The 16,297-nt window shown below is 38.0% G+C and overlaps 1 protein-coding gene across 1 annotated transcript in view; it reads right to left on the bottom strand.

Moving 5' to 3' along the window:
* Nucleotides 1-16,297, bottom strand: part of GTF2F2 (general transcription factor IIF subunit 2) — a 156,549-nt gene that overhangs the window by 126,224 nt on the left and 14,028 nt on the right. Inside the window, exons 2-4 of the mRNA XM_029936711.1 lie at nucleotides 14,372-14,445; nucleotides 3,938-3,956; nucleotides 2,610-2,754 (exon numbers count right to left, since the gene is read on the bottom strand). Coding sequence (XP_029792571.1) covers nucleotides 2,610-2,754; nucleotides 3,938-3,956; nucleotides 14,372-14,445 — 238 coding nt within the window. The remainder of the gene's footprint in view (nucleotides 1-2,609; nucleotides 2,755-3,937; nucleotides 3,957-14,371; nucleotides 14,446-16,297) is intronic.

The raw sequence follows: 16,297 nt of genomic DNA, 5'->3' as shown, positions 1-16,297 counted from the left end.
TTTTGAGAGACAGAGAGAGACAGCATGAGTTGGGGAGGGTCAGAGAGAGAGAGGGAGACACAGAATCCGAAACAGGCTCCAGTCTCTGAGCTAGCCGCCAACACAGAGCCCGACATGGGGCCCGAACCCACGAACCGTGAGATCATGACCTGATCTGAAGCCGGACGCTTAACCGACTGAGCCACCCAGGCGCCCCTGGAGCTTACTTTAAAAAAATATAAAAAATATATAGATAGATGGCTAGAGCTAAAAAAAAAAAATCTAATAACAGTAACAGCTAATAGTTATTGAGCATATATTACGTAGTGTTGTGTTTTAAATATATTCCTCTGTATACATAAATGTAATTAATTATTATCCCATTTCACAAATAAGAAAAACAAAGCCCAGAAAAGTGCAAGGTGAGCCAAGGAACAATGACATAAACAGAAATGACTATTAATAAGCAAAATGTTTCCTTATCGTGTGCAGCATCTAGCAGCAACTTAGACCTGCATTTGTATTACCACAGCTCTACAAAGCAAGAACATATTGTCCAAACTCCAGAAGATGGATGGCAGTCTTGATCCACTTCCATATCCCTGCCAAGATAATCTTTAGAATACCATATTCACTTTGGAGTACACTGTAACCAGAAATGTGAACACAAAATGTTCAAAAAGAGAACAATACTAACTAGAGAATTTACAAGAATAAAAATGGAAGATAAAGGGGCACCTGGGTGGCTCAGTCAGTTAAGCGTCCGACTTCAGCTCAGGTCATGATCTCGCAGTTTGTGTGTTCGAGCCCTACATCAGGCTCTATACTGACAGCTCAGAGCATGGAGCCTGCTTTGGATTCTGTGTCTCCCTCTCTCTCTCTGCCCCTCACACACTTCTGTGTGTGTTTGTGTGTGTGTGTGTGTGTGTGTGTGTGTGTGTGTGTGTGTGCGTGCACACGCACGTGTGCACGAGGTCTCTAATAAACATTAAAAACAATTTTTTTAAGTGGAAGATAAATTTTGAGAATAACAAACCTTACCTTTCTAAATCACTGTCTTTTAAAACTTTTATCTTTTTTAATGTTTTATTTATTTTTGAGAGAAAGACAGAGTACAAGCAGGGTAGGGGCAGATAGAGAGGGAGACAGAATCCAAAGCTGACTCCAGGCTCTGAGATGTCAGCACACAGCCTGCTAAATCATTGTCTTTTGTGTAAGTAATAAATCACATGTTGAAAAAATTAGCAGCTTAGTAAAATGTAGAAAGGCTGAAATAGGAGATCTTTTGCCACCAAAGTAGTTCAAATTTTCCTACCTCAAACTTTTTCAAGGCTCTGCCTCCTATTTATGATTGTGGTACTATGCCTCTTCTACTCCAGGGACAAACACAAAAGTAGAAAAAACTTCATTGGTTCAATAGGTCTTATTAAATCCTATCAATCACAATACGAATTCCAGATTCCTTGGATGCACTTATGCTATTCCTTGCATGGCATACAATAAATATTCGTTGAATAACTGAATCCTCTCTAAGAGAAAATGCAAGTATTTAACACTTTCTACTTCCTATAATACTACACGTTACTGTAGTATCAGTATTATTGTAGCATCAAAATAATGCAATAAAACAAAACTTTTACCCTAAACCACATGCAGAAAAGTTATAATTTACCACTTGTTACATTCAAGGTGGAGAAAACTACTAATTTTTTAGATCAGTTTTGACAGCTACTAGTAATCCAAGACGTAGCAAAAAAATTTATCTGAACATATTCTTTCTTTATAACAATAACATCCTTAACATAATTTCTTATAGTCTTCTTTGTAATGTTTAATGCAGATATGACAAAATCACAAATCATTTTCCTTATACAACCAATAAACTTTTAAATTCAATATGGGAAATTAGCTCCAATAAAATGAGTTGCCCTACTGCGTTAATAGTAATATTCTAAATTTAGAGAAGGCTAAAAATCAAGAAACAATGAAAACAAACATATATATATGTGTGTGTGTGTATACATATATATATGCTACAAAAAAGCTCCCTCTCTATTTAATGCACAAACTGAAACACCTGCTCCTGATTTATTGAAGTGGTAAAATATCCAGGCAAAAACACAAAATTAACAAACTATACTCAACATGGAGCTTCGTGGAAGTCAAAACCAATTAGAAACAGTTCATCTCTGTACTAAAAAGGCTCTCGGAGAAATGAAACCTACAAAAGCAAAAATTCAGACTAAAATATTCCCTAATATTAAGCAATATTTTTTTAAACACAACTTATAGTTGCTGAATATCAATTTACCAAAACAGGCAAGTATGACCTTATCTTGGCAAAACCCAGAATACTGTTTCTTCAACATCCTAGAAGACAGCTTGATGCACCATACTCTTCCATCTGCTTTGTTCTATTTCTTCATGCCCCAAATGGAAATTAAATCCTTCGAGTAACAGCCAAAATTTCATTAATCACAGGAAAGTAGAGAAATAGCATGATATGAATAATAGGGGCAGACAGAACAACAGGGAAAGCAGCCTCGATAATGACCTCAAAGTGTATGTTGAAACATAACATCTATATGACAAGCCCAGGAATCACATTAAATAATACTATTCCCACTTACCTGATGAGCTCTCAGTAAAGACTGTTAATGTCTGTCCTCCAACACTTTGTAAGACAAATGGATGTTCTCTAGGAGTGCTTACAGAAGCTGGTTTTCCGCCAATATCGTGAATATTTGCAAGATCCTCATTCAAAGTAAATGACACCTAACAGACACATTAACAAAAGTTTATTACAACAGACTTATGTATTCAAAGTGTCTTTCACAGAAATTCTGATTATAAATAAGACAATTTTTTAAAATGTAAATCTTAGTTTCTAATCATTTTATTCAACATTTTTCTAAAACTTCATCAAAAAATCCTTAATACTTAGTCATAAAAAAGAGAATCTATTCCCATTTGTCAGAATAATGGGGCTAATCTACCATCATAAAGATGGGTCATAGCTTTCAAATGTTTTTTCTGGTTTATGGCTGAAGAAACTCTAGTTCCAAAACAGGAATGAAAACATTTTTTCCCTAAGGTCTCTGAAGTCAAGGGATCTTATCTTCTTACATTTATATCCTTATAAATGTACATACTTAAATATATAACAAATATAAGTAAATACATAGCAAGGGGCCTGGCAATATTTGCTTACTGAATGAATATTATAAGAGTATTTAAAAGGCAACTTGTACTTAAAGGGGGGGAAAGTAAGCTATTACTAAGAAAGCTTAAACATTCCCATAAGCAGAGGATGTATCCCTTTTTTAAGGCTTAGTGACCACTGCAGGAGTATCTGCTGCTGCTTTATTTTTGAATATTTTAACAAATACAACTAAATACTTACAAAGGTAATTCAATATTGAGGTTTAGAGTAAAAAAGACATAGTAGATGTTCTTTCAAAAGGATTTTTACTATATACCAGCTCTCCCCAAAGGAACATCACATTTTACATCAAAGGGATTTTTATAAACATAAAATACTAATCTCCCAACCACAAAGATTATAAAGCATTTATTAAATACTTCTCTAGTATGTCATAGGTACCAAAATTATGTCCTGGACTTAATGAGTCAAAACCTACAGCCCTGAAAAATCCATACCAAATACCTTAGCAAAACTGTAATAATATTCGAGTTAATACTGAAGCAAGAGTAAGCCTTAGAGTACCCAGTGACAGGATATTTTAGGTCAAGGCAGAAAAATGCTAAGAATGAACAAGAAGAAAAGAGTCCATTCATTCACACAAAAGTGACATTTATACTGTTATGTGTTCCTCACCATTAGCCACTATTTTGATGTAGTTTTCTAGAACACAAACACCACCTTCTCTTTACTATTACTAATACATGGTAAAATAACCTCAGGTTTTCAAGAAAATATTCATAGAAATAATCTTACCTCAGTCCTTCCTTGATTCCTAAAAAAAAGGGAAAAAGTTTATTTAGATTTCATGTTTTCTTCAAATTTATGTTAAGAACGAAAAGAAATAACATGATTTCATATTTACATAAAATACAGCATTTACATAGATCAAAACTTACCCTTGGCTCTCCTCAACTAACCTACTTATAATCATTTGGTAAAAAAAAAACCCAAAAAACATCAATCCTCTGTGTAGATATTGTAAGTTTGTATCACTTAACACTATTACAACATGTCCTAATAATAGTTTATCCAAGTAATGATCTCCTTACAATTCCTTACCTTTACTTCTACATATATATAATAGTCTAATTAAAAAATATATATATATATAAAATATCTACTATAAGCAAAGTACTGAGTATAAGAACTGTTCCCAGCCAGAAGATAAAAAAGCTACACTACAAGCAAGAAATTTTATTTTTAAATGCTTATTCATTTTTTGAGAGAGATAGAAATAGAACATGAGTGGGGTAGACACACGGGGCGGGGGGGGGGGCGGGGGGAGAAGGACACAGATTCTGAAACAGGCTCCAAGCTCTGAGCTGTCAGCACAGAGCCTGACACGGGGCTCAAATTCATGAACTGTGAGATCATGACCTGAGCTGAGGTCAGATGCTTAACCAACTGAGTCACCCAGGTGCCCCAGTTTTTTTTTAAAAAAATAGTTTATTGTCAAGTTGGTTTCCATTTAACACCCAGTGCTCATCCTAACAAGTGCTCTCCTCTATGCCCATCACTCATTTTCTCTCCCCCACCCCCCATCAACCCTCAGTTTGTTCTCAGTACACAAGAGATAAATTTTAATTAATGTTTAATTAAGAGAACTCCACTATGCCAAGATCAGATAAGAGAACATTTCTTCCATTCTAAGAATTGAGGAATGGCTTAACAATAGAGAAAGCCTGAGCTAAATCTTGAAGGGTACTGGGGTTTCAACAGGCTGAATTAGGAATATAGAATCAGAAGTATCAGCTAAGCAAAGCCACAGAGAGGCTGATCATGAAAATGTAGTCACACTGGGCTGGGAGAGTACAAACTAAGGAAAAGTAGGAGATGAACTGTAAAGGAGAACTAGGCTGGACGACAGAATATCCTGAATATCACACTACAGAGCATGGACTTTATTCCTTAGAAAATAGAGAGCCAAACGTACTGTATGAACAAAAGAATAAAGTACGCTCCTAGAAACTTGTACCGGAAACTATATATAAAATGGATATGAAGACCAGTTAGAAAATTACTGTTTCTCCATAACACCAGATTGAGTTCCAACCTGCCTTCATTTAGGGGCTCAAACACTCATTCTGTCATTGTCTACAACCATTAGGCACTGTGCCAAGTGCATGTTATAGTATGGACATAGGTCTTGTCCTCAAAGGTCCTAGTTTAATGCAAAAAGATCCAATCCATGAACATGAACAGGATAATAACTTTATGACAGGTACAACATGCTGTCATGAAAATGCAAATGAGAAAGCTAGCAAAAGATGAATTAAATGAAAGAAGAGGTCAACAAAATGGAGGCATTCCAGGTTAAGAGACTAATCCAATTAAACACAGAAATGAGAAAAGCTAGCACATTCTTTCTAACATCAGTGAATGATGGCCTTGAGTCAAGTGGTAAAGAGTTTTAGGCCAGACTAAGGAATCCAGAATCCTAAATAGATTTGTTTACAGGACTCCTCAGAGTCTTTCACACATTAAAATGCAATGCTGATCCTCCTTTTGTTGGGAAGCACCTAAATAAAACAGAAGCGAAAAAATTCTAAGATTTCATGTAAAAATACCCATTTCCAGCTCCTCTCAAAAGACTGGAAGATTTGGCAGCAATGCCCTCCCCCACTCAATTCAGTACGACACTAATCCCTTTGACATCCACCGACAGGCACGAATGTACTGCAGTCCCTTCCCTATTACTTCCTTCTGGACCTGGCTTCTCGGGGCACTTTGTTTACCTACCTTTCAGATAAAGGCACTGCAATCAAAATAAAGGCAAAGATGCAGGGAAATCACTTGCGGAATGTTCACTGAATAGAGGTTAATGCAAAAACTCACAAAAAAGTAATGAAAACTTTAACCAGGTAATGGCAGAATGCAAGGAAGAGAAGTGTGTGGCAGGGTATCTGAGCTGTCCGAACAGACAGAAGAAGAAATGACTGGAAGTAGGCAGCAAGGGGGTAAAGGACTGATTAAAGATCATGCTGACATTTCCAGTCTGGGGGACTAAAAAAATCACTCAGATGCAATTAGGGAACACAACAGGGGATAACAATTTCATTTATTTATAACATCATCTTGGCTGGAATGATAAGAGATTGATGAACTCTGGATAAGTTAACTTTCTATAATAAAAATTAGTACTTGAAGACTTAAGACTTATTTTAAAAGGATTACATATTCTTTTGTCTTGGTATATAAATGTATGAAGTATCCACGACCTTCTGTTGTTCAGTATTACCAATAAAATATATCCTTTTCAGGATGGTCCATGGTTAAGATTATAAACATCAACTACTTAAAACACAGTAATACCCTCAGGAATGAATGCAGTGAACGTGTAGCCCGCCCTCTCACTGAATGCCTCACAATGATGTGTCCTTCGTCACTCTGAATCCATTTCTTAATACCCCGTCGCTTTTTCTTTAGACTCCAGCCCATGTCCTCTGGCCTTTTTATAAAATTAATCATTTGTCTTTCCTTTTTCTCACACTTTTTAAATACTTAGATTTGACATCAATGGGAAGAGACTTTTCACTAATCACTGGTAGCCAATAAAACAACCCCAAATACCCCCAAACACCCCCAAAATACCAAGTCTTTAACTTGCTTGAGGACTTTTTGTTGGTTTTGTTTTAATTCCTATTCATCCATCCCCTTCTTGAAAAAGTCAGCACAAAACCCATTAGGTGAAGCCAAACAAGATGGGTATATATCTGAAGACTGGGTTGAGTAGGGGAAGCATAACCCAAATGGAATGGAGGGGACAGCCTGAGGCAAAGTGCCAGAGCCCAGGAGAATAAAGAAGGCATCCCTATAGAGGAATGTTTCAACAAGTGTGTCGGAACCTAGCAGGGTCAGTGGATAAAAGGAGGGGGGACACCTGAGTGGCTCAGTCAGTTAAGCGTCTTACTCCTGATTTCATGATCTCACACTTGTGAGATGAAGCAGTTTGTGAGATGGAGCCTGGAGTCAGACTCTGCACTAGGCATGGAGCCTGCTTAGGATTCTCTCCCTCCTCCCTTTGCCCCTCCTCTGCTCAAGCTCCAGGACATTCACAGCAAAGAAACCTGAAGCAGGCTGTCTCAGCCCGGGAGAGAGGCGTTAAGTAGGCTGCCTAGAAGGACAGGAGGGGATAAAAGTCTGAATGCCCCGAGGAGAGCAACCCTGTGGAGAACTGCAAAGGTAGCAGCCTACTGGGGGATGCTAGATGCTCACACACTGGTAGGGGTGTCCTTCTAAACAAGAACAGAGGCATGAACAAATAAGTGAATGTATATTAAATAGAACAGGAACCAGGTTCTTCACTTTCAGAAAAGAGGTACACACATGAAAAGGGGGAAAACAGGAAACATTCTGGGTGTTAGACTAGAACCGGATTTCGGTACAAATTATTTACAACATATGTAAATATACAAATAAATCTAGGTGTAAGATGTATGGGCACATTGTACTTCCTAGAGCTCTGCCCAGTGACAGAGTCTGGAGGCAGCAATGAGCACCTGTGGTATCCAGATCTCATTTCTCTCTCTCTCTCTCTCTCTCTCTGACTCTCTCTGACTCTCTTTCATTCTCTCTCTCTCCAAATAAATAAACATTAAAAAATAAGAAGAAGACCTAAGACTCCATGGAGAAATGCCTGACTCCAGGCTCTGACAGAAATATACAAGATGAGTCTAAATGATTTCTCTATGACAAAAAGTAAGTGCTCAGAGAATGATGAAGGCATGCCAGAAGGCCACGGGACCGCACTACCGAACTGTACACGTAACGAAAGGGCACAAAAACCAGGCAAGGAGCAGCTTCCTGGGGCTGCATTTTGGACAATTTGAACATGAAATAAATTACAATGGTAATAAACTGTGACCCACTGACTAAAACTGGGATCCATGAGTTCACAGTAACACAGATAAGTTAATAAAGTGGAAAATTTGAGGAGAAATGAAATGTATGCATAGTGTCAAGGTACCACCTGACAGAAATACTAATTACAAAAGGGAAAAGAGTACATTTGCAGTGAAAAAGCATCGAAGACACTCCTTAATCAAGTGATCAAAGTTACCACTACCAGTAATGGAACAAAATGAAAACACATAAACCTTGCTAAAATACAGGAAGAACCCAGTTTCACCTTCATGAGAGTCTTGCCAAAGGTGTATAACCCCAAACAAACTCAAACTTCACGAATTAACAGCCTTGTAAACATCAAGCATGTTGACATTTATACAGTATACAAGTCAAGGAAAGACTTCCAAATGTTCTAGATTTAAGGAAACTGAGAGAACAGACAACAGAATGTTTCAAGGTTGTGGACTGGATCCTTTTGCTATGAAACAAGTCTGGAAAACCCTGAATAAAGTCTAAGGATTAGTTAGTACCATTTGATGTTAACCTACTGATTTGGAGGGGTGTGCTGTCATTACTGTAGGGGAATTTCCTTATGTAGTAACAAAACAACCACAAAAGTTCTTCATACTGTTCTAACTTTTCGGTAGCTTCTAATTGCTTTAAAATAAAAGTACTGGGGTGCTTGGCCAGCTCAGTTGGTGGAGCATACAAATCTTGATCTTGGGGTCATGAGTCCAAGACCCACACTGGGCATGGAGTCTACTTAAAAATGAAAATAAAATGATTTTTAATGGAAAAAGTTTTTAAATTAAAAAAAAGTATTAAATTAATTTCAAAAGGTGCCCAGTTTACTTCATTAATACCATGCTAAGGAATTTGAGAATGTTACTAATTTTTCTCTATAACAATGATGAAATGAATATCCACAATCTTTGCATCACTAACTGATTTCTTCTCCAAGCTAAGTTGCATGAAAATGCTGAGTCAAGAGTATAAATATTTTATTATTAATATTTCTAGCCTTCTCATTATCCCAGTCCCACACTGTTGGATGAGTGTATCTGTGTCTTTCTATACGGGCAGCACCAAGAACTGGCCTGTCTGCACTATGAGCTAACTGGCAAAGAAAACAGTAGGATTTTTATTCTTCTTTGTTCTGGGCAGTAAGGTATGTGTAAGTATATATGAGTGTGTCATATATATATATGTACATACATATATGTTTCCAAATTGGCCTTCAGAAAATTTGTACCTATTCAAATTCTTATCAACAGTTAAGATTTTCTAAACTTAGTCAATTTTATAAAAGAAAAATTCTATCTCATTGATTTTTTTGTTCACATATTTTTTATTAGTGGGCCCCCATATGACCTTGAATGTTTTTTTTTTAATTTTTTAATGTTTTTATTTATTTTTGAGAAAAAGAGAGAGACAGCGTGAGCAGGGGAGTGTCAGAGAGAGAGAGAGAACACAGAATCGGAAGACAGACTCCAGGCTCTGAGCTGTCAGCACAGATCCCGACACGGGGCTCAAACCCACAAACCGTGAGGTCATCACCTGAGCCAAAGTCAGACGTGCAACCGACTGAGCCACCCAGGCGCCCATGACCTTGAATGTTAAATGTGTCTAGAAATAAAGCTAGAACTCAGAGCCTGGAGGCTGCTTCGAATTCTCTGTCTCCCTCTCTCTGTTCCTCTTGCTCCCACTCTCTCTCTCTCAAAAATAAATAAACAATAAAAAAAGAATTTAGAAATAAAGCTAGAAATTAAAAGTCTCTGAGAAAAGTCTTATTAGTACAGACTGCATGATTGTATAATAAAACACAACATATAGCAAACATCTGAAAAACTGAGGTTGTCTGAGGCAGGACAGTGATAAAGAAGGCTGGTTTTAAAACTTAACCTATAGGGCTCTGGGTGGCTCAGTCAGTTAAGCGTCAGACTTCAGCCCAAGTCATGATGTCACAGTTCATGAGTTGGAGCCCTATCTCGGGCTCTGTGCTGACAGCTCAGAGCCTGGAGCCTGCTTCGGATTCTGAGCCTTCCTCTCTCTCTGCCCCTGCATCACTCACACTCTGTCTCTCTTTCAAAAATAAACAAACATTAAAAAAAGGTTTTTAAATAAAACTTAAACAACCTAAAGCAAAACTCTAAGCTAACTAAAATGCAGTGCACATTACATGTGCAAAGGTATAAAAATAATCCAAGTACAATGGTTTAGAAACATCGCAGAAACTGCCTAAGAGAAATGGCCCAAATGTCACCAGCTATTACAACAGGCTGGATTCTCCTGTTTTCAGGTGTATACAGAACCAAATTTGGGGAGAGCTGTACTCCCCACCTGCATGTTTTCTCCGCATCCTCTACCTCTCCCAATTCCTCTACTCTGCAGCCCTGTCTCTGCTGGAATGAACTGCACCACATAGATCTTCCGAGCTCCTGGCCTATCGCACTGCAAGCTGCTGCTCCTGTAGAAGATGTGCGGGGAAGGGAGGTCCATACACACAGCACATGAGACACAATGCAGTGCCAGTGTCTGTACTATGTAGTATGTGGTACAATAGTAGGTGAACACTACTGGCTATTTTACATGCACTGAACCAAACCCATGAAGTACTAATACCACCACCTTTTAATAGATGAGAAAACAGAGAGGGTAAGCAACTAACCTAAAGTCACATAGCTAGTAAATAACAAGGTCTATGTAAAGCCCAGAGCTGAATGACTCCTGAGTCCATACTCATAGCCAATATGCCACCTTGGCTCTTTAAAACCTCATTTTCATGTTTTACCCAAATACGCATTTTTTACCACATAGATAATCCATAAACTGGTTAATCTGCCTTTACAAATCAATTCATTATCTATCTCCTAGCCTTAAAAATATTTGAAGATGGTTTCACCTGGTCTGCCTTAATTTTCTCTCAAAAGCCATAGTACCTTCAAATATTCCTCAAAGGACACTGAGATTTTTTAGTTTTTTCACTGTCCTAGTCTCACGCTACTAAAGGAACTTATTTGTCCATGTCTCTAAATACAGTGCTAACAACTGAACTTCATATTTGCACCATATGCTAACTGGCAAAGAAAAGAGTGAGATTATCCTCTCACTTCATCCTAAACAACAAACATCTATTAAGGGAGCCTTCTGTTTATAGCCACATAACCCTGATGACTCATATTTAACTTGAAATCAACTAAAATCCTGATAACCTAGTCACACGTACTGCGAAGCCATTCCTTATCACCCTACACTTAATAGTGAATTTAGTAATTCAGTAAAAGAAATGGAAACTAAGTAAATTATCAGCACTAACAAGACAGCCAGCCAGGAGATCTACTATGGAACAAGCTGTTTTTAAGCATTTCCATAGCAATGTTAGTAATTACTATAAAGCTGCTCTCTCATCATTAAAAGGATCTAGATCTATAACACAAGACTGATTATATTTCATGTTAGGTAGAAGATCTGCCAGATCTTTCAGCTAACGTAAAAAATACATGCACACCTAATAACGTTAAAGGCAAACAGTTTACTGTCAAGCCCGGGATACTTAAGAGAGTGGAGTGGGGACATTATTAATAATTGCATAGGGAAAACATGTAAACTGGAACATTCCCGGCAAACCTGGGGGTATGGCCACCCCATATTGGATGCAACTGTGTAAACTGCTTTAAATCAAGGAAGAAAAGAGCTTGAAATTTTCTCCCCAGCAAAGGGTGATAAAGGAAAACTGCAACACACCCACTGTTGCTTATGTAGCATGCTGCCTTTACTTCAGGGATCAAAGCGTTTGCTGAGGTTTCCTGAACCTCGGCTCTTCTCCTATTTTCCATACTAGTCCCTTCTTCCCCACACCAAAAAAAAAAAAAAAAAAAAAAAAAGGGAAAAGATTTTACATTCCTCAACAGGTATTTTCTTCTCACAGAGGTTCTGAGAAACACAATATTCATGGCAGAAAAAGGACATTTGAGTTTACAAAGCATTTTAACAAACCCTAAGCTGTTTTGTCTAAAAGCACTCTGTGATGGTAAGGCATTATTATGCATATTTAAAAGCAAAAAAGCTAAGGCTTCAGAGCTAAGGCCCAATAATTATCAATAGCCAGGTAGGACTAGAACCCAGGTCTTGAGTTCTAGTGTAGTTATAACAAAACAACATGGTTCCCCATTCAAATACATATTTCCCCGTAGTCTGCCTTTCTTCAGTGACATATATTGCTGAGATTTTACCTTGATAGTGGCTCCCATTTTCAGTAAAGCCAACCATAAGAAATTCTGAAGTCCACAGCAGAAAAAGTAATTATCTGCATTATAAGGGATTCCATGTTGAAAAAGAAAATCATCCCAGATTTCAATTAAAAGTATGCAAAGTCTGTATTCCCTTTTACTTTCGATAAAAGTATAACTCACAAAAAAATATGATTTATCTACAACCTTCCAGAAATATGTTAATTTTCTAAAGTTATATATACAAATAAATGGCAACTATGTCCATATTATCTCACTGGATTCATAAAAAAGGCCTCCAAACAGGCAACGTTAGGCATAAGGAACCTAAACTCAAAAAATTAAGTGGCCTATACAGTCTCACAGACAGTAAGTGACAAAGCCGGAAGGGAAACCCACCGTAGTTTTCTTACCATTCAAAGGCCTGAACTCAAGCCCGGTTCCACTATTAAATATGTAACCATTTCTTGAGGAAATAAGTTATTACTTGTCCTTACCTAACTTTAGAACTCTGGATATAAAACCATGCCTGTTTCCAATCAAAATCTTGTTAAAACAAAATGAAGGGTTAAAAGATACAAAGGTAAGTAAGAAAAAAAAAAAAACTAGAAACAAAACCCTGGGGTCAAATAACATTTAGAGATTGAGAAGATAAGGAGAAGCAGCCAGCAACAGACTGAGAAGGAACTGTCCCCTTGGAAGACAATCAAGAGAGTGGGGTCCCAAAGGAGAAATGAAAAAAAAAGTTTGAAGCTAGGAATGATCGTCAAAATGCTGTTGAAGGACAATTAAGAGGCTGACAGTTGACTCTCAGATTTGGGAATGTAGACGTGCTAGATGACAAAAAAAGACTACAAATGCTTTGCAGTGACCCCCACCAGGAGGTAGAGTCTACTGCTCTCCCCTTGAACCTGGGCTTGGTTATATGAGTTGCATCCTCAGCAGGACTCCAGCAAACATGATACAAACACAGGTTTGCTAAGTGCTTGCGCAGTGGGACTTAACTCTTTTCGGCTACTAGGAACTTTCACCACGTGTGAATGAGCATGCTACAGATAAAACACACACGGCCACTGCCCAGCTGAGAGCAAGCCAACCACTAGACACGTAAGAGAGGCCATTCTAGCCAGGAAGGCCAGGTCAGTCCCAAACAGAAAGGCTGTGCAGAATTATAAGCAAATAATATGGTTTTTGTTCTAAGCCACTAAATTTTGGGGTGATTTGTAGTGAAGCAAAAGCTAACCTATAAAGAGGAATGCACTGGAGACAGACTAGACTATTTCAATGGAGTAGTAGGCAGGAAAAACTGATTAACTGATTAGAGTTTAGTTAAGAATGCATAAACAGAGTGGAATGCAAGGCCTCTGGCTGATACCTGCTGAGCTCAGAAAAAGGCTTCCCTTTACAAAAAAATTTTTTAATGTTTATTTATTTTTGAGAAAGACAGACGGGAGGTGGGGTTGGGGGGCAGAGAGAGGTGGAGACACAGAATCTGAAGCAGGCTCCAGGCTCCAAGCTGTTAGTACAGAGCCCGACGCAAGGCCTGAATCCACAAGCTGTGAGATCATGACCTGAGCTGAAGTCAGATGTTCAACCGACTGAGCCACCAGGCACCCCAAGGCTTCCCTAAAGAGGTCATTTCTTCGATCAGGAAACTAAACCTTTACATTGTTTTCCTAGTGTTCCCTACCCGCTTCCAATACCTCTATAGACAGACATAGTGGCTCCATGGCAAAATCTTTCTACTAAAGCACTTAACTGGGTGCCTCCAGTTATGCCCAACCCAAGCACACCTCTTCACAAGAGGTGGAGAAGATGGAGGGATGAGAACTATACTCTGCTGCTTCACTGCCAGTAAGTTTTACCAAAAAAGTCTGACTTTATATTTACACCTATCACTAGAGAGGGGGGTGTGTGTGTGCGTGCACACCTACCTATACACACACACACACACAAATACAGGAGTGCACCTAACCATCTCTTAACAATCCTTGACATGCTCATTTTCATTTTCCAGGTAAATTCTCTATCTAAAAAAAAGCTATTATTTTTAAAAGCACTTATAAAAATTTCAAAAAACAGCTTTTTAAGATGTCAAAAATAAATAACTTACTTAGCAATCCGCAGTTTCCCAACTTCACCTCTTCCAGGGGCTTTAGACCACTGCTGGGACAAATATTTAGGAACCTAAAAAAATAAATAAAACACATAAGACTATGTTTTAGATTCTAACAAACAACTTAAACATAAAATGATATACTGCTTCTATGTTACTTTCTGCCTGTAATGACTGATCATTAAGTGTCACACTTTCATTGTACATTTTGCACTAAAAGGGATACTAAGAAATCATTTTAATTCTCAAAGAGCTTAAAGTCAGTCAAGCTGGTGACACAAAACTAACACTACTCAAATAACGTAACAAAACAAAGTGCTAACTTATGTTCCCAAATAAGTACTAAAGTTCAGCCATGAGAAAGGCTGCCAGAAAATGTTTCTCAGAGGAGCATAACACTAACGTGATATTATTTAGAGATACCACCAAGTTCAAGATGAGTTTTACTGTGTTTAAGAGTATAACTCTGATCAATGATAAAGGATCTGCTGAAATAAATGATTAAATATGACAACTAACATTTATATAATACTACTTTCCTGACAGTGTTATAAGCATTTTCCATACATTTACACATTTAATCCTCACATCTCTGTAAGGTAGGTTCTGTTAATTACCCCATTTCACAGAGTATGAATCTGGACACCCAGGGATTATATAATTTAGCCAAGGTTATATAATTAGTAAATGATGGAGTCAGGATTCGACCCTAGGCAGTCTGGATCCAGCATCTATTTGTACCTAGACATATATTTAACTCCCGGGCACCTGGGTGGCTCAGTTGGTTAAGTGTCCAGCTCCTGGTTTCAGCTCAGGTCATGATCTCAAGGTTTGTGAATTTGAGCCCTGAATCAGGCTTTGTGCTGACAGTACAGAACTTGCTTGGAATTCTGTCCTTCCTTCTCTCTGCCCTTCCCCTACCTGTGCTCATGTGCACGTGCTCTCTCTCTCAAAATTAACAAACATTTTTTTTAAATGAAGGGTTTTAATTCCCAAAAAGGTTAAGAAAATGCATGCTGAATCGCTACTATTTCTTCTAAGAGGTATTTTAAACTCTGGAATCAGTACACACCTTCAAGGTTAGCCTACTGTGAGGAATGAGATACCACAAGAAGTATAATACCTCACACAAAGCATGACACTCAGTGAGTGTCAGGTGTCACTGTTATCTCCCCCAGTAATCTTGGAATGATAACATGAATGGCAACACATAATTGAGTCAGACCTTCCAAAGCTAGGAAGGAAAATAAATTCTATTTACAAAAAAGTTCTTGGGGCGCCTGGGTGGCTCAGCTGGTTAAGCATCTGACTTGACTCAGGTCATAATCTCAAGGTTCGTGGGCTCGAGCCCCGCATCAGGTTCTGTGCGGACAGCTCAGAGCCTGGAGCCTGTTCCAGATTCTGTGTCTCCCTCTCTCTCTGCCCCTTCCTTGCTTGCACTCTGTCTCTCTCTGTCTCAAAAATAAATAAAAACATTAAAAAAATGTTTAAAATGTTTGCAAGATTACATTTGCAAAAAGAACCACTTGACTATCAGTCAAACAAACTGCAGTGCTTTGTTTGGATATACAGTAGGAAAAATTCAGGAACAAAAGGGTCAAAAGAAGATCCTAATGGTATTTATTCTATTATGCACGCATTCTTGACACCAAAGTTTACTGAATACTAACCTATTCCTTAATAAAGTCCATAGGAGAAAGTTGGAGTCTTTTCTTCATCATATTCCAAGTTTGTGGGTCAAATGAGCCCACTATTTGTCCCTTCCATAATCTATATTTGAAGCAATCACTATCTCCTAACTTTCTGGCTCTCTCCTCAGTACTTCAACTCTAACAGTTCTTCCATACCTCCAAATCACTGACTCTAACAACTTAACATGTTCCTCAGCTGCCTATGTCCCATCTTCACTCCTTATCGGACTTG

Source organism: Suricata suricatta, chromosome 4 (assembly GCF_006229205.1).
Source record: "Suricata suricatta isolate VVHF042 chromosome 4, meerkat_22Aug2017_6uvM2_HiC, whole genome shotgun sequence".
NCBI classification, from domain to species: Eukaryota; Metazoa; Chordata; class Mammalia; order Carnivora; family Herpestidae; genus Suricata; species Suricata suricatta.
Note: the sequence above shows the minus strand (reverse complement) of the source record. Positions and strands in the feature narration are given on the sequence as shown.